At 40.6% G+C, this 25,498-nt stretch overlaps 1 protein-coding gene across 6 annotated transcripts in view; it reads left to right on the forward strand.

Annotated features, from left to right (window-relative positions):
• pdzrn3b (PDZ domain containing RING finger 3b) overlaps positions 1-25,498 on the forward strand; it is a 378,976-nt gene that overhangs the window by 345,883 nt on the left and 7,595 nt on the right. For all 6 annotated transcript variants that reach the window (XM_061874751.1, XM_061874752.1, XM_061874753.1 and 3 more), the window contains 6 exons: positions 1,537-1,796; positions 6,245-6,332; positions 14,390-14,488; positions 19,109-19,171; positions 19,408-19,509; positions 21,989-22,105. In XM_061874751.1, coding sequence (XP_061730735.1) covers positions 1,537-1,796; positions 6,245-6,332; positions 14,390-14,488; positions 19,109-19,171; positions 19,408-19,509; positions 21,989-22,105 — 729 coding nt within the window. The remainder of the gene's footprint in view (positions 1-1,536; positions 1,797-6,244; positions 6,333-14,389; positions 14,489-19,108; positions 19,172-19,407; positions 19,510-21,988; positions 22,106-25,498) is intronic.

Here is a 25,498-nt window from a genome sequence, read left to right on the forward strand (position 1 = left end):
ACCACAGCTAAGAAACATTTTTTGGCGGCCCTCTAGGGGGCGCTTAAGACCCAACAATGAGCTACACACATTTTTGACTCACTTACTTCATTCCACTTGTTGGAAAAACCAAATTATATCAATCCATAGCTATAAGCTAGTGCTAGCAAGTAAGACATTGGCGTTTTTGTCAGATCTTACGAATTGACATTTGGCACTGTGGCATTTTCTACGCCGGTTGGGAGGCTCGTCACCGGATATTTTACTCGCAACTTAACGCATTACCATTAACCAAAAGACAGCTATCTTGAATAACTTGACACACGTATCCTGGGACACCAATGTCCTAAAAAACAATTGGATAAGTTACTGTCCATCCATCCATCCATTTTCTGCCGTTTATTCCCTTTTTGGGGTCGCGGGGGGCGCTGGCGCCTATCTCAGCTACAATCGGGCGGAAGGCGGGGTACACCCTGGACAAATCGCCACCTCATCGCAGGACCAACACAGATAGATGGACAACATTCACACTCACATTCACACACTAGGGCCAATTTAGTGTTGCCAATCAACCTATCCCCAGGTGCATGTCTTTGGAGGTGGGAGGAAGCCGGAGTACCCGGAGGGAACCCACGCATTCACGGGGAGAACATGCAAACTCCACACAGAAAGATCCCGAGCCTGGATTTGAACCCAGGACGGCAGGACCTTCGTATTGGGAGGCAGACGCACTAACCCCTCTGCCACCGTGAAGCCCGATAAGTTACTGTATGCTTCCAAAATATTTTGAACACACCACAAATGTACCGCCTGAGGGACATTTGAGGGATTCCTCAGGTGGTACTGTATCAACAACCAACATCAGTGTGTAAAATATATCACCACATGGGCTCAGAAACACTTCAGAAAACTCCTATCACTAACTACAGTTTGTCGCTACATTTGTAAGTGCAAGTTAGAACTCTCCTATGCAAAGAGAAAGCCATTTATCAACAACACCCAGAAACGCTGCCGGCTTCGCTGGGCCCGAGCTCACCTAAGATGGACTGATGAAAAGTGTAAAAGTGTTCTGTGGTCTGACGAGTTCACATTTTATATTGTTTTTCGAAACTGTGGAAGTTGTGTCCTCCGGAACAAAGAGGAAAAGAACCAACCGGATTATTCCAGGCGCAAAGTTTAAAAACCAGCAGCTATGATGGTATGGGGGTGTATTAGTGCCCAAGGCATGGGTAACTTACACATCTGTGAAGACACCATTAATGCTGAAAGGTACATACAGGTTTTGGAGCAACATATGTTGCATCCGTGGACCCCCCTGCTTATTTCAGCAAGACAATGCCAAGCCACGTGTTACAAAAGCGTAGCTTCATAGTACAAGAGGGCGGGTACTAGACTGGCCTGAATGAGAAAAAATTCCACTTGAAAAGCTTAAAAATTTCACCGGTTTTGTATTTTACAGTTAAATGACTGTAATGATCATGAATGATACATCTTGCATGACAAATTGTGTTTTCAGTTCTGTAAAAATATATTTTTTTTCTGTGCTCCTTCTTTCAGGTCAACAGCAAAGATCTCTCAACAGCAACTCATGATCAGGCGGTGGAGGCCTTCCGTACCGCCAAGGACCCCATCATGGTGCAGGTTTTGCGCCGCGCCCCACCGCCCAAAGTGGTCAGCCCTACCAGCGACTTGCAGATGTCAGATATCAGCACCCAGACAGAAATCACCATGCAGCACATCATGCCCCTTACCCTTACCCAGCTGCAGCAACCGTCGCCCTCCTTGACCGTGCTTGAGGAATACCTGCTTCCGGACACGTAAGTGCCAGTCCGGTCTACGGAATCCCAGTCCGGTCTATGGAATGTGTAGCTTGCCAATTTTGTATTTCAATCTAACTGGTAGAAAGCCTTTTTTTTCATGTTGTTTTGCAATAAGTTACCGTATTTTTCGGACTATAAGTCGCAGTTTTTTTCATCGTTTGGCCGGGGGTGCGACTTATACTCCGTAGCGACTTATGTGTGAAATTATTAACACATTACCCTAAAATATGAAATAATATTATTTATCTAATTCGCGGAAGAGACGAAGAAAATGTAAGCAATCGTCACACACGCGTCAACCGATAAGAATTTGGCGGATAGGGTCATGGCAGAAGTGCATTGTGGGTCATGGAATGCTAACTGCTATATAGCTACTGCCGTAGCTATTCAAATGGATCATTCCATCGTTGGCGGTAACTTGTAAAAACTGAGAAGGGCTGAACAAAAATTAGACCAAAAAGGAAATCATGTACTGCAGATTACAAGCTGGACGTAGTGAAATATGCAGCAGAAAACGACAAGAGGAAGCGGCGCATACCTTTGGAGTTGGCAGAGTTGTTTAGAAGCGTCATCGAAGAAAAAGATTTCATGGGATTTATCGATTAGGAGTGACAGATTGTTTAGTAAACGTATTGTCAGGCTTGCCACTGACAGTTTGTTTGTGTTTTAGTTTTTCCTCTGTGTGTGTTTAGTATTTCCTGTCCTTAGTTCCTGTCAGCACTCTTATTTTGGTTCAGCTTCCTGTTTGCTGTTTTCCCCTCAGCTGCGGCTGATTGGCAATGTGCGATAATTGTGGAAAATAAACTTGTCAGAAGTGTTGCTTGCCCGTCCCGTTTGTAAGCCAAGACATTGCTCGCACACAGAGGCATATTTGGCACGATGCAAAGGTTCGTAAACAAAAAATGTCGCACATAGAAGTGTTCGTAGATCGAGGTTCCACTCTATATTAGGGTTGTACGGTATACCGGTACCTACTGCAATAGTAATGAATCCTATGCGGTACTATACCGCCTCTAAAAAGTACCGGTCCCTTCTTTTTAACGGGCATGAAGACGCGTCTTGACACTGCTGGTTTACGAGCAGAGGAGCATGTTCGGCAGCGCACAATCACAGAGTACTTACAAGCAGGCACAGCTGTAGACAGAAAAGGGAGAACGGACGCATTTTGGCTCCAAAAACTAACGATACAGGGGAAGTTTTAACACTGAAACGCTTTAAGACAGACTGCGGCTTTTAGCTACTTCTAAATCACTAATCCTCGCCTCCATGGCGACAAAGTAAGTTTCTTACAGGTATCATCCCTGCAGGACGAGGAATAGTTAAAAATGCTTCGCTGCACACCGTAGCTCACCGGTGTCACAATGTAAACAAACGCCACAGGTGAAAATACACCTGACATCCACTGTAATGATACCAAGTACAAGAGCGTATCTAGTCGATACTACTATGATTACATTGATAATTTTTTTTTAGCATCACAACATATTTTTTCCTTTTTTTTAAAATGTATACATTATAAACTCCCCGCGACCCCAAAAGGGAATAAGCGGTAGAAAATGGATGGATGGATGGATATTATAAACTCAGGAATTATGTCCCTGGACACATGAGGACTTTGACTATGACCAATGTATGATGCTTGGAGACCAAATTTGTGGTCTCCATCCGTCCATTTCTACCGCTTGTCCCTTTTGTGGTCTCATCCAAAATGAATTTTAAGTGTGAAACAACAATCCAATCCAATCCAATCCACTTTATTTATATAGCACATTTAAACAACAATAACGTTTCCAAAGTGCTGCACAGCCATGTTAAAAACAATTGTAAAAAAAAATTAAAAAAAATAAATAAATAAATAAATTAAATTGAATTTAAAAAAAATGTATATATATATATATATATATATATATATATATGTATATATATATATATATATATATTATGCTCCACCAATGACTGAATAAAAACAAAAAATAAATAAATATAAAACCAATAAAAACAATATAAAACAAATATGATTAAAAACTATTTTAAAGGGTAAAATCAATTAAAACAGTAAAAAAAATAAAAAATAAAAAATAAAAATAAAAAAAAGTATATATATATATATATTATGCTCCACCAATGACTGAATGAAAACAAAAAAATAAATAAATATAAAACCAATAAAAACAATATAAAAACAAATATGATTAAAAACTATTTTAAAGGGTAAAATCAATTAAAACAGTAAAATAGAAATCAACAGAAGACTAAGTGATTATTACATTTGAACAGAAGTGTAGATAGAACATGTTAAAAGGGGAAAGTAAGACCATATTAACAGTAAATGAACAAGTAGATTAATAATTAATTTTCTACCACTTGTCCTTAATAATTTTGACAACATAATAGAATGATAAATGACACAATATGTTACTGCATATGTCAGCTGCTAAATTAGGAGCCTTTGTTTACTTCCGTACTCCTAAAAGATAACTCATTTCGTATGTTCACTATTTAAAATTAAAGACAAACTTGCAATAAGAAACATATGTTTAATGTACCGTAGGATTAAAATAAAGGCAATGATACAAATGTTGTGGTCTCCTTTATTTAGAAAAGTACCGAAAAGTATCAAAATACATTTTGGTACCGGAACCTAAATATTGGTGTCAGGACAACCCTACTCTATTGCAATGTTTACCATGGTATCAATCTCGTATGTTCACTATTTTAATTTAAGAACAAACTTGCAATAAGAAACATATGTTTAATGTACCGTAGGATTAAAATAAAGCCAATAATAAAATATTTTGTGGTCTCCTTTATTTAGAAAAGTACCGAAATGTATCGAAATACATTTTGGTACTGGGACCTAAATATTGGTGTCAGGACAACCCTACTCTATTGCAATGATTACCGTGGTATCGATCTGGTATGTTCACTATTTTAATTTAAGGACAAACTTGCAATAAGAAACATATGTTTAATGTACGGTAGGATTAAAATAAAGCCAATAATAAAATATTTTGTGGTCTCCTTTATCTTGAAAAGTACCGAAAAGTATCAAAATACATTTTGGTACCGGAACCTAAATATTGTTGTCCGGACAACCCTACTCTATTGCAATGATTACCATGGTAACGATCTCGTTTGTTCACTGTTTCTATTTAAGGACAAACGTGCAATAAGAAACATATGTTTAATGTACCGTGGGATTAAAATAAAGCCGATAATAAAACATTTTGTGGTCTCCTTTATTTAGAAAACTACCGAAAAGTATCAAGATACATTTTGGTACCGGAACCTAAATATTGGTGTCAGGACAACCCTACTCTATTGCAATGCTTACCATGGTATCGATCTCGTATGTTCACTATTTTAATTTAAGGACAAACTTGCAATAAGAAACATATGTTTAATATACGGTAGGATTAAAATAAAGCCAATAATAAAATATTTTGCGGTCTCCTTTATTTAGAAAAGTACCGAAAAGTATCAAAATACATTTTGGTACCGGAACCTAAATATTGGTGTCAGGACAACCCTACTCTGTTGCAATGCTTACCATGGTATCAATCTCGTATGTTCACTATTTTAATTTAAGGACAAACTTGCAATAAGAAACATATGTTTAATGTACCGTAGGATTAAGATAAAGCCAATAATAAAATATTTTGTGGTCTCCTTTATTTAGAAATGTACCGATAAATATTGAAATAAATGTTGGTACCAGAACCTAAATATTGGTGTCAGGACAACCCTACTCTATTGCAATGCTTACCATGGTATCGATACAATCGATGATTGATACCCAGTCAGCCAACAGTTGAAAGAATTGTGAAAAAAGTAATTGTAGCTTGGAATTGAAAATGCGCGTCGGGTCGCCAGGATTTTAAGTCGATGCGTGCCTGTGTTGTGTTTAAGAGGTCACTTAGCACTCCAACACACACCTTTCACACAGACCGTTAATTGGAAGCGTGACACCTTATTATCTCTCCCCGCCTGCGGGGCTGCGATCACACCGGATGTGTTTGATCTGTGATGGGAACACGTACCTGTCACAGGGGGTCGACAACTCCCCCCGGGAACACGGGGAAATTAACTAGTCTTGCGTTCATGGGTATTTGCATAGTCTCCTGTGCCAGGTCCTGAAAGTCCAAGAGTCTGACTACATTTTACACCTTTTGGCCAGCAGCGGTCTGACTTGAAGGAATAATTGTGATTGTTTTAATTGATTTCCTTGTCAAATTAATAACGGAGCTTATTAATTTCTGACTAGCCTCTGGGGTGGCTCTGCAGTTTTTGATTCAAGTGAGATGTCTGCATTGACTTCAGACTACGTGCTCACTGACTCCTTCCATTTTCCAATCCGGGACCAAATTAAATTAAGATATGATGTTTTTCCCATTTAAAATGATTATTTCATTTTTCAGTTTGTCCTTCATCCTGTCGTTATTCAGGCATCCTCCTGGGCATGAATACTTCGACCCCAATGACTTCCTGGACGGCATCAATCAGGACATAGAACGTGAAGAGCTAGAATATGAGGTAAGGATCTTGTCGAGGCGCTGAAATACTTTTCAAACTTGAAATTATTGCACTCAAATCCGTGCCAGTGCAGTTTGCTTATGGATGGATGGATCTTTACTGTCATTGCATTCAAAAAGTGCAACAAAATCACATGTTCAGTTCTAAGGGTGTGGGGAAAAAATCGATTCGAATTTGAATCGCGATTCTCACGTTGTGCAATTCAGAATCAATCAATCAATCAATGAATGTTTACTTATATAGCCCTAAATCACTAGTGTCTCAAAGGGCTGCACAAACCACCACGACATCCTCGGTAGGCCCACATAAGGGCAAGGAAAACTCACACCCAGTGGGACGTCGGTGACAATGATGACTATGAGAACCTTGGAGAGGAGGAAAGCAATGGATGTCGAGCGGGTCTAACATGATACTGTGAAAGTTCAATCCACAATGGATCCAACACAGTCGCGAGAGTCCAGTCCAAAGCGGATCCAACACAGGAGCGAGAGTCCCGTTCACAGCGGAGCCAGCAGGAAACCATCCCAAGCGGAGGCGGATCAGCATCGCAGAGATGTCCCCAGCCGATACACAGGCAAGCAGTACATGGCCACCGGATCGGACCGGACCCCCTCCACAAGGGAGAGTGGGACATAGAAGAAAAAGAAAAGAAACGGCAGATCAACTGGTCTAAAAAGGGAGTCTATTTAAAGGATAGAGGATACAAATGAGTTTTAAGGTGAGACTTAAATGCTTCTACTGAGAATCGATTCTCTTTTTTTTTAATAGATTTTTATTTTTATTTTTTTATTTTTTTATCAATCCAACAAAACAATACACAGCAATACCATAACAACGCAATCCAATTCCAAAACCGAACCTGACCCAGCAACACTCAGAACTGCAATAAACAGAGCAATTGAGAGGAGACACAGAACAAACCAAAAGTAGTGAAACAAAAATGAATATTAGTAGGAATCCAGGGTGACTATCAGCAGTCTGGGATTCTTTTGAACATGCTCTAGGGTAGACGCTGTATTTTGCGCAAGAGTTAAACGAGTTCATTCTAAAAGTCAGCACTTCAACCACCGTCAACGTATTGGGTAGCCGCTTTGTTCAGGGGGTGAGAAGGTCGAAGAAAAGTTGATCAAAAATGCTGATCGTAAAGATATAGGAAAGAATAGTTTGTCATTTGACACTTTTCTGCGGTTTTGACTCATTGCCTAGGGGAATTGTGGTTGTTGGTTCGAACCCGCGCCCGAACTGTGCAACATGACCGCTAGGGGTGTGGGAAAAAATCGATTCGAATACGTTGTGCGATTCAAGAATCTATTCTAATTTTTAAAAAAATCTATAATCTATTTATTTTTTTTAATCAATCCAAAAGCAATACCATAACAACGCAATCCAATTCCAAAACCGAACCTGACCCAGCAACACTCAGAACTGCAATAAACAGAGCAATTGAGAGGAGACACAAACACGACACAGAACAAACCAAAAGTAGTGAAACAAAAATATTATCAACAACAGTATCAATATTAGTTATAATTTCAGCATATCAGTGATTAAAAATCCCTCATTGACATTATTATTAGACATTTATACAAATAAAAAAAAGAACAATAGTGTCACAGTGGCTTACACTTGCATCGCATCTCATAAGCTTGACAACACACTGTGTCCAATATTTTCACACAGATAAAATAAGTCATATTTTTGGTTCGTTTAATAGTGAAAACAAATGTACATTATTGCAATCAGTTGATAAAACATTGTCCTTTACAAATATAAAAGCTTTTTACAAAAATCTACTACTCTGCTTGCATGTCAGCAGACTGGGGTAGATCCTGCTGAAATCCTATGTATTGAATGAATAGAGAATCCTTTTAAATCGGAAAAAAATCCATTTTTAATCAAAAATCGTGTTGCATTGAAGAAAAAAATGGATTTTGAATCAAATCGTGACCCCAAGAATCGATATTGAATCGACTCGTGGGACACCCAAAGATTCGCAGCCCTATTAAGTACAAACTTGTCCAAGATCAGACACACAGTTAGAGGGTAAACAGTATGGGAACACGGGTCAGGTTGCTCCGGGGGCGTAAAAAAGGTAGGAAAATGGTAAACATCGGGGGAAGAGGGGAAGGGGGAAAAAAAGTCCCAATTTGTCAGGTTCAAACACTGATGACATCTATTAAACAGACAAGAAGCAAGGAATCATGCAGAGACAGAGTTAAATTTGGCTCAATGAGGAGAGACGTTTGGGCTGAACTCTAGTTATAGATCCAAACTATGCTCTACGGTCCAGCCCACGTGCTTCCTCTATTTCATAAATGATCAATGTGGGTTCTTCCGAGGATGTTGTAGTCATAATGGTTTGTACAGTCCTTTGAGACATTTGTGATTTAGGGCTATATAAATAAATATTGATTGATTGATTGATTGATTGATCAATGATTCCTGGGCGTGGTACCGCTAGTGCCCACTGCTCCCCTCACTTCCCAGGGGGTGTGCGTGTGCCAATCATTGGTACTTTAACTCTATTTGGGAGGTCCCTGGTTACATTACAGCCCCGGGTCCAGTGGACCCGCACATCTTATATGTAATAGAAATGTCAGGCTTGCCACTGACAGTTAGTTTGTGTTTTCGTTTCTCCTCTGTGTTTAGTATTTCCTGTCCTTAGTTCCTGTCTAGTGCTCTTATTTTGTAAGCTTCCTGTCTTGTTCCCTGAGTGGTGTGTTCCTCCTCAGCTGCGGCTGATTGGCACCTGGCCACACCTGTTACCAATCAGCCCGCTCCTATTTGTACCAGCTTTGTCTTGTGTCAGTTGCTGGATCATTGTATTGTCGTTGCCACATATCACTCTTGTGTCTTTGCTACCTGTCGTGTCTGGCAATTGTTGACAGAGTTAAATTTGGCTCAATGAGGAGAGACGTTTGGGCTGAACTCTAGTTATAGATCCAAACTATGCTCTACGCTCCAGCCCACGTGCTTCCTCTATTTCATAAATCATCAATGATTCCTGGGCGCGGCACCGCTGCTGCCCATTACTCCCCTCACCTCCCAGGTGGTGTTCAAGGGGTTGGGTCAAATGCAGAGGACAAATTTCACCACACCTATTGTGTGTGTGTGTGACAATCATTGGTACTTTTACTTTATTTGGGAGGTTCCTGGTTACATTACAGCCCCGGATCCAGTGGACCCGCACATCTTATATGTAAAAGAAATGTCAGGCTTGCCACTGACACTTTGTTTGTGTTTTCGTTTCTCCTCTGTGTTTAGTATTTCCTGTCCTTAGTTCCTGTCTAGTGCTCTTATTTTGTCAGCTTCCTGTCTTGTTCCCCGAGTGCTGTGTTCCTCCTCAGCTGAGGCTGATTGGCACCTGGCCACACCTGTCGCCAATCAGCCCGCTCTTATTTGTACCAGCTTTGTCTTGTGTCAGTTGCTGAATCATTGTATTGTCATTTGTATTGTCGTTGCCTCATGTCACTCTTGTGTCTTTGCTACCTGTCGTGTCCGGCATGATTTCAGCTATTACCTGTCGTGCCACATCTTGTCCTGGTCGTCGTAGCCGTAAGCTGTTTTTGTTAGCCAATAGCTATTTCCAGTTTGTTATCCTCTAGCTTCCATACTAAAGTTCCTTTTTGTTTTCTAGCTTCCAGTGCTAGCTCCCTTAGTTTGTTATTCTGCCCACGTGCATGCTTTTTGTTTGTTTTTGTCTAGTTTGGATTAAATCATGTTTTCCCATTCAATGCCTGCCTCCATCTCTGCATCTTGGGGTTCGTCAACAACAAATACCCCTGACAAGAAATCTGTAGAGGAGGTCTATGGTGTGTGTTCATTAAATTCTGATATATGTTATTCACAGAAAATGAGCCAAAGTCAGTTTGAAAAATTAATCAATCAATCAATCAATGTTTACTTATATAGCCCTAAATCACTAGTGTCTCAAAGGGCTGCACAAACCACTACGACATCCTCGGTAGGCCCACATAAGGGCAAGGAAAACTCACACCCAGTGGGACGTCGGTGACAATAATGACTATGAGAACCTTGGAGAGGAGGAAAGCAATGGATGTCGAGCGGGTCTAACATGATACTGTGAAAATTCAATCCACAATGGATCCAACACAGTCGCGAGAGTCCAGTCCAAAGCGGATCCAACACAGCAGCGAGAGTCCCGTTCACAGCGGAGCCAGCAGGAAACCATCCCAAGCGGAGGCGGATCAGCAGCGCAGAGATGTCCCCAGCCGATACACAGGCAAGCAGTACATGGCCACCGGATCGGACCGGACCCCCTCCACAGGGGAGAGTGGGACATAGAAGAAAAAGAAAAGAAACAGCAGATCAACTGGTCTAAAAAGGGAGTCTATTTAAAGGCTAGAGTATACAAATGAGTTTTAAGATGAGACTTAAATGCTTCTACTGAGGTAGCATCTCGAACTGTTACCGGGAGGGCATTCCAGAGTACTGGAGCCCGAACGGAAAACGCTCTATAGCCCGCAGACTTTTTTTGGGCTTTGGGAATCACTAACAAGCCGGAGTCCTTTGAAGGCAGATTTCTTGCCGGGACATATGGTACAATACAATCGGCAAGATAGGATGGAGCTAGACCGTGTAGTATTTTATACGTAAGTAGTAAAACCTTAAAGTCACATCTTAAGTGCACAGGAAGCCAGTGCAGGTGAGCCAGTACAGGCGTAATGTGATCAAACTTTCTTGTTCTTGTCAAAAGTCTAGCAGCCGCATTTTGTACCAACTGTAATCTTTTAATGCTAGACATGTGGAGACCCGAAAATAATACGTTACAGTAATCGAGGCGAGACGTAACAAACGCATGGATAATGATCTCAGCGTCTTTAGTGGACAGAATGGAGCGAATTTTAGCGATATTACGGAGATGAAAGAAGGCCGTTTTAGTAACGCTTTTAATGTGTGCCTCAAAGGAGAGAGTTGGGTCGAAGATAACACCCAGATTCTTTACCGTGTCGGCTTGTTTAATTGTTTGGTTGTCAAATGTTAGAGTTGTATTATTAAATAGAGTTCGGTGTCTAGCAGGACCGATAATCAGCATTTCCGTTTTTTTGGCATTAAGTTGCAAAAAGTTAGCGGACATCCATTGTTTAATTTCATTAAGACACGCCTCCAGCTGACTACAATCCGGCGTGTTGGTCAGCTTTAGGGGCATGTAGAGTTGGGTGTCATCAGCATAACAGTGAAAGCTAACACCGTATTTGCGTATAATGTCACCTAGCGGCAGCATGTAGATGCAAATTGTATCATTTTTATTTTTGATAAAAAATAAAAACGGGTCCGACAGACCCAAACACCAAACAATGTGCAAATGTATCAATTTTCAAAAAATTTTTTTTTTTTTAATTCTTCATCTTGGGCTTCACCCGACCACACTACGCAACATCAACAAATCCTTTGTTGTTCCATAAAAAGCCACGGCTCGCCTCTGTGTCTCCGGTCAACAGCCCAATATTTACCGATTTGGAGTCCTGACAGGATTCAAGTCGCCCCGGTTTTGCCGCAGCAGATGCACAATGGCGACATGGTTCCGTATTAGTGACAGGGCCTCATAAGTCTTCCAGGGAAGGCAGTTAATTAGATGCCGCAGATAATAGATCAGCGGTGACGAATCTGTGGATGCACGCTAACAATGCCTGGATGAGACCATAATGTAGCCCTGGGGTCACCCCCCCCCCCAATGGGTAACAATGAGTGATGCCTCTGAGGGGACGAGCGGGAAGGTGAAGTTCAGGTCGGCAGATGGGGAGCAGCGGAACATCGACTGACCTGACAGTGTCTAATGATAGCGATTTCTCCCATTTGAAATAATTATCAGTTCCATTAAACATCCTGAGACTCTGCTATGCTCGTTAGTTTGGCATCCATACTTAGTTTATTTAATTGTGTTCATTGAAAAAAGTAAAATGTTATGGATTTATTTGTCTCAGACTGTCCAGACCCTACACGGATTTTTAATATCAATCCGATAGCGACAGAAAAAAGCAAGTATCGGTTGATATACTGCTCAGTGGCCTAGTAGTTAGAGATCGGTTGGTCGTGAGTTCAAACCCCGGCGCAGTCATACCAAAGACTATAAAAATGGGACCCGTTACCTTCTTGCTTGGCACTCAGCATCAAGGGTCGGAATTAGGGGTTAAATCACCAAAAATGATTCCCGGGCGCTGCCACCGCTGCTGCTCACTGCTCCCCTCATCTCCCTGCAAATCATTTTCAACCCATATTCAATTCAATATGCTACAAACATATTTGATGTTCGAACTGATGAACAATTTATTTTTGCAAATAATCATTAACTTTAGAATTTGATGCCAGCAACACGTGACAAAGAAGTTGGGGAAGGTGACAATAAATACTGATCAAGTTGAGGAATGCTCATCAAACACTTATTTGGAACATCCCACAGGTGTGCAGGCTAAATGGGAACAGGTGGGTGCCATGATTGGGTATAAAAGCAGCTTCCATGAAATGCTAAGTAATTCACAAACAAGGATGGGGTGAGCGTCACCACTTTGTAAGCAAATTGTCGAACAGTTTTAGAACAACATTTCTCAACGGGCTATTGCAAGGAATTTAGGGATTTTACCATCTACGGTCCGTAAAATCATCAAAAGGATCAGAGAATCTGGAGAAATCACTGCACATAAGCGATGATATTACGGACCTTTGACCCCTCATGCGGTACTGCATCAAAAACCGACATCAGTGTGTAAAGGATATCATCACATGGGCTCAGGAACACTTCATAAAACCACTGTCAGTAACTACAGTTGGTCGCTACATCTGTAAGTGCAAGTTAAAACTCTACTATGCAAAGGGAAAGCCATTTATCAACAACACCCAGGAACGTCGCCGGCTTGGCTGGGCCCGAGCTCATCTAAGATGGACTGATGCAAAGTGGAAAGGTGTTCTGTGGTCTGACGAGTCCACATTTCAAATTATAATTGGAAACTGTGGATGTTGTATCCTCCAGAACAAAGAGGAAAATAACCATTCAGATGGTTATAGGCGCAAAGTTCAAAAGCCAGCATCTGTGATGGTATGGGGGTGTATTAGTGCCCAAGGCATGGGTAACTTACACATCTGTGAAGGCACCATTAATGCTGAAAGGTCTATACAGGTTTTGGAGCAACATATGTCGTCATCCAAGCAAAGTTATTATGAACGCCCCTGCTTATTTCAGCAAAACAATGCCAAGCCACGTGTTACAACAGCGTGGCTTCGTAGTAAAAGAGTGCGGGTACTTTCCTGGCCCGTCTGCAGTCCAGACATGTCTCCCATCGAAAATGTGTGGCGCATTATGAAGCGTAAAATACGACAACAAGACCCCGGACTGTTGAACGACTGAAGCTCTACATAAAACAAGAATGGTAAAGAATTCCACTTTCAAAGCTTCAACAATTAGTTTCCTCAGTTCCCAAACGTTTATTGAGTGTTGTTAAAAGAAAAGGTGATGTGACACAGTGGTGAACATGCCCTTTCCCAACTACTTTGGCACGTTTTGCAGCCATCAAATTCTAAGTTAATTATTATTTGCAAAAAAAACAAAGTTTATTAGTTTGAACATCAAATATCTTGTCTTTGTAGTGCATTCTATTGAATATGGGTTGAAAATGATTTGCAAATCATTGCATTCTGTTTATATTTACATCTAACACAATTTCCCAACTCATGTGGAAACAGGGTTTGTATTTGCTAACACACATCCTGGAGCTTCGACCCACTTTTGTGCGTTGACCCCAGACGGAGGCCTCATCCTGCCCTTATAGAACGACACGGCTGCTATCGGTACCTGGATCTAGCAGATTACAGGTGTTGACAAGTGGAAGCAGGACCACGACCGCCTTCTGTTCGCCGCATCGTTCCTCATTCTGTCACCGAGCCTCTCAGTACGCCAAAGGCCGCTCTGTGTTTAGCGGCCAGATTAATTGCGGTGATTGACTTACTCCGTTTCGGAGTCGACACTTTCCCGCTCGATGGTTCATGACAAATGTGTTTGACTTCTTACTTGACGTTAAAGTGCGCGAAATATGTGTCAACAGGAGGTAGATCTGTACCGAGCCAACGTCCAGGAGAAGCTCGGCCTGACGATCTGCTACAGGACTGACGACGAGGACGAAGCTGGGATCTACATCAGTGAGGTAGACTGAGACCATGTCGCTTTTATCTACCTTTTCTCCAGATTTATACACTTTGAAATGAAGTGAATTATATATTAAGAAACCCGTTATTTAGACTTACGCTACGTTTACACCAGTGTCTTAGGAAAAGTGTCTTGCCCAAGACTTAGACAAACTGTATTGCTCCACAAGGGAAACTGATGATGGAAGCTGGATTCGAACCAGGAACCCCAGGTTTCTGGTTGGCCGTTCTACCATCTGAGCCACGCCTCATTCTATTCTTCAGTGTTCAACTTCATTCTTTAAACCTGGCTTCAGTATTACTGTTGTTGGGGGAAACAAGTCATTGGCAGGATAAACCGCCCAAAAAACTGCTTCTGTCCCCAGGTAGGTGTGGCATTGGACTCAAACCAGAGCTACTTTAGAGAAGACGAGAGTTGGTTGTCACATTTTTTAATCTAGTGTGGATAGAATTGACCATCCTTAAGACTTCTTTCAACGAAGAAAGCAAATCTGAGAGCGTAGACCTCTGCCATGCCCTAGCTCACAATAGTAAAAATCCTTTGAAAAAATCCTGATTCCAGTGATCCAGATCAGAAAAAGTGCTTCTGTCCCCAGGATGGTGTGGCATTGGAGTCAAACCAGAGCTACTTTAGAGAAGAATAGAGTTGGTTGTCACATTTTTTGATCTAGTGTGGATAGAATTGACCGTCCTTAAGACATCTTTCAACTAAGAAAACAAATCTGAGAGTGCAGACCTCTGCCATGCCCTAGCTCCCAATAGTAAAAATCCTTTGAAAAAGTCCTGAATCCAGTGATCCAGATCAAAAAACTGCTTCTGTCCCCAGGAAGGTGTGGCCTTGAACTCAAAGCAGAGCTACTTTAATGAAGAATAGAGTTGGTTGTCGCATTTTTTAATCTAGTGTGAATTAATCGTCATTAAGACATCTTTCAACTAAGAAGATAAATCTGAGAGTGCAGACCTCTGCCATGCCCGAGCTCCCAATAGTAAAAATCCTTTGAAAAAGTCCTGAATCCAGTGATCCAGATCAAAAAACTGCTTCTGTCCCCAGGATGGTGTGGCATTGGACTCAAACCAGAGCTACACTAGAGGAGAATAGAGTTGGTTGTCACACTTTTTAATCTCGTATTAATTGACCGTCATTAAGACATCTTTTAACAAAGAAGACAAATCTGAGAGTGCAGACCTCTGCCAAGCTCTAGCTCCCAATAGTAAAAATCCTTTGAAAAAATCCTGATTCCAGTGATCCAGATCAGAAAAACTGCTTCTGTCCCCAGGATGGTGTGGCATTGGAGTCAAACCAGAGCTACTTTAGAGAAGAATAGAGTTGGTTGTCACATTTTTTGATCTAGTGTGGATAGAATTGACCGTCCTTAAGACATCTTTCAACTAAGAAAACAAATCTGAGAGTGCAGACCTCTGCCATGCCCTAGCTCCCAATAGTAAAAATCCTTTGAAAAAGTCCTGAATCCAGTGATCCAGATCAAAAAACTGCTTCTGTCCCCAGGAAGGTGTGGCCTTGAACTCAAAGCAGAGCTACTTTAATGAAGAATAGAGTTGGTTGTCGCATTTTTTAATCTAGTGTGAATTAATCGTCATTAAGACATCTTTCAACTAAGAAGGCAAATCTGAGAGTGCAGACCTCTGCCATGCCCTAGCTCCCAATAGTAAAAATCCTTTGAAAAAATCCTGAATCCAGTGATCCTGATCAAAAAACTGCTTCTGCCCCCAGGATGGTGTGGCATTGGACTCAAACCAGAGCTACTTTAGAGAAGAATAGAGTTGGTTGTCACACTTTTTAATTTAGTATGAATTGACCGTCCTTAAAACATCTTTCAACAAAGAAGGCAAATCTGAGAGTGCAGACCTCTGCCATGTCCTAGCTCCCAATAGTAAAAATCCTTTGAAAAAATCCTCGATCTAGTGATCAAGATCAAAAAACTGCTTTGTCCCCAGGACAGTGTAGCCTTGAACTCAAAGCAGAGCTGCTTTGGAGAAGAATCGCGTTGGTTGTCACATTTTTTAACCTTGTGTTAATTGACCGTCCTTAAGACATCTTTCAACAAAGAAGGCAAATCTGAGAGTGCAGACCTCTGCCATGCCCTAGTTCCCAATAGTAAAAATCCATTGAAAAAATCCTGAATCCACTGATCCAGATCAAAAAACTGCTTTTGTCCCCCCAGGATTATGTGGCATTGGACTCAAACCGAGCTGCTTTAGAGAAGACTAGTGTTGGTTGTCACATTTTTAACCTTGTGTTAATTGACCGTCCTTAAGACATCTTTCAACAAAGAAGGCAAATCTGAGAGTGCAGACCTCTGCCATGCCCTAGCTCCCAATAGTAAAAATCCTTTGAAAAAATCCTGAATCCAGTGATCCTGATTAAAAAACTGCTTCTGTCCCCAGGAACGTGTGGCATTGGACTGAAACCAGAGCTACTTTAGAGAAGAATAGAGTTGGTTGTCACACTTTTTAATTTAGTGTGAATTGACCGTCCTTAAAACATCTTTCAACAAAGAAGGCAAATATGAGAGTGCAGACCTCTGCCATGCCCTAGCTCCCAATAGTAAAAATCCCTTGAAAAAATCCTCAGAAAAAATCCTCAATCTAGTGATCCAGATCAAAAAACTACTTCATCCCCAGGATGGTGTGGCCTTGAACTAAAAGCAGAGCTGCTTTGGAGAAGAATCGCGTTGGTTGTCACGTTTTTTAACCTTGTGTTAATTGACCGTCATTAAGACATCTTTCAACAAAGAAGGCAAATCTGAGAGTGCAGACCTCTGCCATGCCCTAGCTCCCAATAGTAAAAATCCTTTAAAAAAGTCCTGAATCCAGTGATCCAGATCAAAAAACGGTTCCTGTCCCCAGGAAGGTGTCGCCTTGAACTGAAAGCAGAGCTACTTTAGAGAAAAATCGAGATGGTTGTCACATTTTTTTAACCTTGTGTTAATTGACCGTTTTTAAGACATCTTCAACTAAGAAGGTAAATCTGAGAGTGCAGACCTCTGCCAAGCTCTAGCTCCCAATAGTAAAAATCATTTGAAAAAATCCTGAATCCAGTGATCCTGATCAAAAAACTGCTTCTGTCCCCAGGATAGTGTGGCATTGGACTAAAACCAGAGCTACTTTAGAGAAGAATAGAGTTGGTTGTCACATTTTTTTTAATATAGTGTGAATTAATCGTCATTAAGACATCTTTCAACAAAGAAGGCAAATCTGAGAGTGCAGACCTCTGCCATGCCCTAGTTCCCAATAGTAAAATCCATTGAAAAAATCCTGAGTCCAGTGATCCAGATCAAAAAACGGTTCCTGTCCCCAGGATGGTGTGGCCTTGAACTCAAAGCAGAGCTGCTTTGGAGAAGAATCTAGTTGGTTGTCACATTTTTTTAACCTTGTGTTAATTGACCGTCCTTAAGACATCTTCAACTAAGAAAGCACATCTGAGAGTGCAGACCTCTGCCATGCCCTAGCTCCCAATAGTAAAAATCCTTTGAAAAAATCCTCAATCCAGTGATCCAGATCAAAAAACTGCTTCTGTCCCCAGGATGGTGTAGCATTGGACTAAAACCAGAGCTACTTTAGAGAAGAATAGAGTTGGTTGTCACATTTTTTAACCTTGTGTTAATTGACCGTCATTAAGACATCTTCAACTAAGAAGATAAATCTGAGAGTGCAGACCTCTGCCATGCCCTAGCTCCCAATAGTAAAAATCATTTGAAAAAATCCTGAATCCAGTGATCCAGATCAAAAAAATGCTTCTGGCCCAGGATGGTGTGGCATTGGACTCAAACCAGAGCTACTTTAGAGAAGAATAGAGTTGGTTGTCACATTTTTTGATCAAGTGTGGATTGACCGTCCTTAAGACATCTTTTAACAAAGAAGACAAATCTGAGAGTGCAGACCTCTGCCATGCCCTAGCTCCCAATAGTAAAAAATAATTTGAAAAAATCCTGAATCCAGTGATCCAGATCAAAAAACGGTTTCTGTCCCCAGGAAGGTGTCGCCTTGAACTCAAAGCAGAGCTAATTTAGAGAAGAATAGAGTTGGTTGTCACATTTTTTAATCTTGTGTGAATTAATCGTCATTAAGACATCTTTCAACTAAGAAACGGGCAACTCCCGAGGTCTCAAGGTTGCCTAAATCACAAGTGTCTCAAAGGGCTGCCCAAGCCACAACAACATCCGCGGTACAGAGCCCACATAAGGGCAAGGAAAAACTCACCCCGTCGATGTGAATGACGATGAGAAACCTTGGAGAGGACCGCATATGTGGGCAACCCCCCCCTCCTTATCGGGAATCTCCATCCCTATAATTTTTTTTTTACCATCAAACACGACTGAGAGATCGTTGTGTATCCTTTTCACTCGGTATAGTTCGGTTGGTAGAGTGGCCGTGTCGGCAACTGGAGGGTTGCGGGTTCGATTCCCGCTTCTGCCATCTTAGTCACTGCCGTTGTGTCCTTGAGCAAGACACTTTACTCACCTGCTCCCAGTGCCACCCACACTGGTTTAAGTGTAACTTAGATATCGGGTTTCACTATGTTAAGCGCTTTGAGTCACTAGAGAAAAAGCGCTATATAAATATAATTCACTTCACAATTCACTTCACTCTCATTGCAGATCGATCCGAACAGCATCGCAGCCAAAGATGGCCGAATTAGAGAGGGGGATAAAATCGTCCAGGTAAGACGTCTTAATTATGCTTTAATTGATTTTTTTTTTACAATTGCAATACTTCATTAATTATTTGAATGATACTTTGCTTACAAGCTTTGGGTTTCACGTGTATTTTTTTCCCCCCACTTTTGCCATCTTTCTGTTTTGTATTCATTCATTGATTAATCTCAGGGGGGAAAAAAAACATAGTTTTATTGGAGAAAGGTGTTTATTTTCTAACAGTTTATTATCATGTTTTTAAGATCAACGGCATCGAGATCCAAAACCGCGAAGATGCAGTCGTGTTGCTGACCAGTGAAGGGAACCAGAACATCTCTCTCCTGGTTGCCAGACCAGAGATACAGGTCCTTTAAATCTTTAGTAAATTCCACAAAAAAATAAAAATACTTATTGGTATTATCTGTGTGCAAACCTTGTTTCCATATGAGTTGGGGAATTGTGTTAGAAGCAGAGGTGGGTAGTAACGCGCTACATTTACTCCGTTACATCTACTTGAGTAACTTTTGGGATAAATTGTACTTCTACGAGTAGTTTTTATGCAACATACTTTTACTTTTACTTGAGTATATTTATAGAGAAGAAACGCTACTTTTACTCCGCTCCATTTATCTACAATCTGCTGTTAATGCACGCTTTGTTTGTTTTGATTTTGTCAGACACGCATTCAAAGTAGGAACTAGGCTTGTCTGCGTTTCACCAATCAAATGCAGTCACTGGTGACGTTGGACCAATCAAATAAAACCAGGTTGTCATGTGACCGTCACATGTATTAACCCAACATGTTGAAAAACTTATTGGGGTGTTACCATTTAGTGGTCAATTGTGCGGAATATGTACTGTACTGTGCAATCTACTAATAAAAGTATCAATCAATTAATGAAAAGTATAAAGGAAAAAAGACACTTTTTATTTCAACCGTACTTCCCGTCAAAAGCCTAAAGACTGATCGCACAGTTCCTGTCTTCACAATAAAAGCGCCGCTCCATGGCGCCTGCGCTAACAAAATAAGAGTCTCCGAAAGCCGGCGCAAACAAGCTAGCAAGCTACGGAGTTTGCCGCCAATGTATTTCTTGTAAAGTGTATAAAAACCAATATGGAAGCTGGACAAATAAGATGCCAAAAACCAACGACTTTCATGTGGTATTAGACAGAAAGGAGGAACTTTTTTTCTCCTCCATTTGAAAATGTGGACATTATCGGCACTATACTGTCTGATTCCAATCAATGCAAGTCATCAGAATCAGGTAATACACCAACTGATATTCTTGTCTTCATGAAAGATAGGAATCTATATGTTAAACATGCATGTAAAAGACCTTTAAAATGTCAACAAAAACGGCAAAATAAATAACTATAAATCATATACTGTATATATAAATGTATGTATGTATATACATATATATATATATATATATATATATATACATGCACCTGGGGATAGGTTGATTGGCAACACTAAATTGGCCCTAGTGTGTGAATGTGAGTGTGAATGTTGTCTGTCTATCTGTGTTGGCCCTGCGATGAGGTGGCAACTTGTCCAGGGTGTACCCCGCCTTCCGCCCGATTGTAGCTGAGATAGGCGCCAGCGCCCCCCGCGACCCCAAAAGGGAATAAGCGGTAGAAAATGGATGGATGGATATATATATATATATATATATATATATATATATATATATATATATATATATATATCCATCCATCCATCCATCCATCCATCATCTTCCGCTTATCCGAGGTCGGGTCGCGGGGGCAGCAGCCTAAGCAGGGAAGCCCAGACTTCCCTATCTCCAGCCACTTCGTCTAGCTCTTCCCGGGGGATCCCGAGGCGTTCCCAGGCCAGCCGGGAGACATAGTCTTCCCAACGTGTATATATATATATATATATATATATATATATATATATATATATATATATATATATATATATATATATATATATATATATATATATATATATATATATATATATATATATGTGTGTGTGTGTGTATGTATATATGAGGTAGATCACCTCGACTTGGTCATTTATTAAGTAATTGATTAACTTTGAAAAACTTATTGGGGTGTTACCATTTAGTGGTCAATTGTACGGAATATGTACTGTACTGTGCAATCTAATAATACAAGTTTCAATCAATCAATAAATGCCTACTGAGCCTATGGTGCTGTTAAGTTATTGTGGCTCAATTTGCCGTATTTTTATTTTTTATTTTAATGTATTATTATTTGATATATATTATTTTTTTAGTTGCTTAAGAGATATTCCTGGCTATGAATTTGCTCATTGCTATTTTTATGTTTTTGTGCATTACTTGTTGCCGTAATCATTAAACAAACAGGTTACTCATCAGTTACTCAGTACTTGAGTAGTTTTTTCACAACATACTTTTTACTTTTACTCAAGTAAATATTTGGGTGACTACTCCTTACTTTTACTTGAGTAATAAATCTCTAAAGTAACTGTACTCTTACTTGAGTACAATTTCTGGCTACTCTACCCACCTCTGGTTAGATGTAAATATAAACAGAATACAATGATTTGCAAATCATTTTCAACCCAGATTCAATTGAATGCAGTACAAAGACAAGATATTTGATGTTCAAACTCATAAACTTTATTTTTTTTCGTGTGTGTGCAAACAATTAACTTAAAATGTCATGGCTGCAAAATGTGCCAAAGTAGTTGGGAAAGGGCATGTTCACATATGGAAACTGGGTTTATACTTAAGTCCAACATCAAACGCACACTATACACCATTTTTTATGAATGAGTTGGCTTCTGTGGATTATTTCTCGCTATTAATAAAGTATGTGATGTCACAGCTGGATGAGGGCTGGATGGATGATGACAGGAATGACTTCTTGGACGACCTCCACATGGACATGCTGGAGCAGCAGCACCATCAGGCCATGCAGTTCACTGCCAGCAGGCTGCAGCAGGTATATGATCATTGGCTATTTTATTGATTATGGGACAAGCAGTAGGAAATGGATGGACGGGACTTTTTCGTCACTTATTGTTTGTCTTTGGTACTGTAATGTGTATATTACAGGCCAGGGGTCGGCAACCCGTGGCTCCGGAGCCGCATGCGGCTCTATGGTCGCTCCAATGTGGCTCAGCTGCATAATTGCTGGCGTCCCCGATTATCCCGAGAGACTTCCGGAGTTGAATACCTCTCCCGGATTTTCACTTAGTCGATAATATTGAGGGCGTGCCCTGATAGCAATGCCTTAACAGTCCTCTAAAACTTGTCATCCCGCCCGCTATTGCACAACGCTGTCTGTCACGTAGTATGCAGCCTTTGCTGATACACCAAAGTGACTGCAAGGCATACTTGACTTGTTCAACAGCCATGCAGGTCACACTGAGGGTTGTGATATAAACAACTTTAACACTCTTACTAATATGCGCCAGACTGGGAACCCACACCAAAAAAGAATGACGAACACATTTCTGGAGAACATCCGCATTGTAACACAACATAAACACAAGAGAAAAAATACCCAGAATCCCATGCATCCCTGAATATTCAGGGCTACATTATACAACCCGCCCCCTCCAACCCTGCCCACCTCAACCGACGCACGGAGGGGGGGTCCAGTCCATAGTGGATCTAACATAATATTGAGAGTCCAGTCCATAGTGGATCTAACATAATAGTGAGAGTCCAGTCCATAGTGGATCTAACATAATAGTGAGAGTCCAGTCCATAGTGAATCTAGCATAATATTGTGAGAGTCCAGTCCATAGTGAATCTACCATAATATTGAGAGTCCAGTCCATAGTGGATCTAACATAATAGTGAGAGTCCAGTCCATAGTGGATCTTACATAATAGTGAGAGTCCAGTCTATAGTGGATCTAACATAATAATATGAAAGTCCAATCCATACTTGATCTAACATAATACTCTGAGTGTTCAGTCCATAGTGGATCTAACATAATAGTGAGAGTCCAGTCCATAGTGGATCTAACATAATAGTGAGAGTCCAGTCTATAGTGGATCTAACATAATAGTGATAGTTCAGTCTACAGTGGATCTAACATAATAGTGAGAGTCCAGTCCATAGTGGATCTAACATAATAGTGAGAGTCTAGTCCATAGTGGATCTAGCATAATATTGTGAGAGTCCAGTCCATAGTGGATCTAACATAATAGTGGGAGTCCAGTCCATAGTGGATCTAACATAATAATGAGAGTCTAGTCCATAGTGGATCTAGCATAAGATTGTGAGAGTCCAGTCTATAGTGGATCTAACATAATAATGTGAGAGTCCAGTCCATAGTGGATCTAACATAATATTGTGGAAGTCCAATCCATACTCGATCTAACATAATACTCTGAGTGTTCAGTCCATAGTGGATCTAACATAATAGTCAGAGTCTAGTCCATAGTGGATCTAACATAATAGTGAGAGTCCAGTCCATAGTGGATCTAGCATAATAATGTGAGAGTCCAGTCCATAGTGGATCTAGCATAATAATGTGAGAGTCCAGTCCATAGTGGATCTAACATAATAGTGAGAGTCCAGTCCATAGTGGATCTAGCATAATAATGTGAGAGTCCAGTCCATAGTGGATCTAACATAATATTGTGAGAGTCCAGTCCATAGTGGATCTAACATAATAGTGAGAGTCCAGTCCATAGTGGATCTAACATAATAGTGAGAGTCCAGTCTATAGTGGATCTAACATAATAGTGAGAGTTCAGTCTATAGTGGATCTAACATAATAGTGAGAGTCCAGTCCATAGTGGATCTAACATAATAGTGAGAGTCCAGTCCATAGTGAATCTAGCATAATATTGTGAGAGTCCAGTCCATAGTGAATCTACCATAATATTGAGAGTCCAGTCCATAGTGGATCTAACCTAATAGTGAGAGTCCAGTCCATAGTGGATCTAACATAATAGTGAGAGTCCAGTCTATAGTGGATCTAGCATAATATTGTGAGAGTCCAGTCTATAGTGGATCTAACATAATAGTGTGAGAGTCCAGTCCATAGTGGATCTAGCATAATAATGTGAGAGTCCAGTCCATAGTGGATCTAACATAATATTGTGAGAGTCCAGTCCATAGTGGATCTAACATAATAGTGAGAGTCCAGTCCATAGTGGATCTAACATAATAGTGAGAGTCCAGTCTATAGTGGATCTAACATAATAGTGAGAGTTCAGTCTATAGTGGATCTAACATAATAGTGAGAGTCCAGTCCATAGTGGATCTAACATAATAGTGAGAGTCCAGTCCATAGTGAATCTAGCATAATATTGTGAGAGTCCAGTCCATAGTGAATCTACCATAATATTGAGAGTCCAGTCCATAGTGGATCTAACCTAATAGTGAGAGTCCAGTCCATAGTGGATCTAACATAATAGTGAGAGTCCAGTCTATAGTGGATCTAGCATAATATTGTGAGAGTTCAGTCTATAGTGGATCTAACATAATATTGTGAGAGTCCAGTCTATAGTGGATCTAACATAATAGTGTGAGAGTCCAGTCCATAGTGGATCTAACATAATAGTGTGAGAGTCCAGTCCATAGTGGATCTAACATAATAATGTGAGAGTCCAGTCCATAGTGGATCTAGCATAATATTGTGAGAGTTCAGTCTATAGTGGATCTAACATAATAGTGAGAGTCCAGTCCATAGTGGATCTAACATAATATTGTGAGAGTCCAGTCCATAGTGGATCTAACATAATAATGTGAGAGTCCAGTCCATAGTGGATCTAACATAATAATGTGAGAGTCCAGTCCATAGTGGATCTAACATAATAATGTGAGAGTCCAGTCCATAGTGGATCTAACATAATAGTGAGAGTCCAGTCTATAGTGGATCTAACATAATAGTGTGAGAGTTCATTCCATAGTGGATCTAACATAATAGTGAGAGTCCAGTCTATAGTGGATCTAACATAATAGTTAGAGTCCAGTCCATAGTGGATCTAATCAGCACTAATGATTCTGCCTGCTGGTGGATCAGCTCTTTAGATCTAAAATGGTATTCTATACATCAGCCGGTCTGGCTGGCGTCTGTTAGACCAGAGTTTTTCAACCACTGTGCTGATCTAATTTCACCTATTTGGGGTAAAAAAAAATGTTTTTTTGCAAACTAGTAATCGTAGTCTGTAAATGATGTGTTGTTGTAGACCAGGGGTCACCAACACGGTGCCCGCGGGCACCAGGTAGCCCATAAGGACCAGATGAGTCGCCCGTTGGCCTGTTCTAAAAATAGCTCAAATAGCAGCACTTACCAGTGAGCTGCCTCTATTTTTTAAATTGTATTTATTTACTAGCAAGCTTGTCTCGCTTTGCTCGAACATTTTTAATT

This window comes from Nerophis ophidion, linkage group LG16 (assembly GCF_033978795.1).
Source record: "Nerophis ophidion isolate RoL-2023_Sa linkage group LG16, RoL_Noph_v1.0, whole genome shotgun sequence".
Classification (NCBI taxonomy): Eukaryota; Metazoa; Chordata; class Actinopteri; order Syngnathiformes; family Syngnathidae; genus Nerophis; species Nerophis ophidion.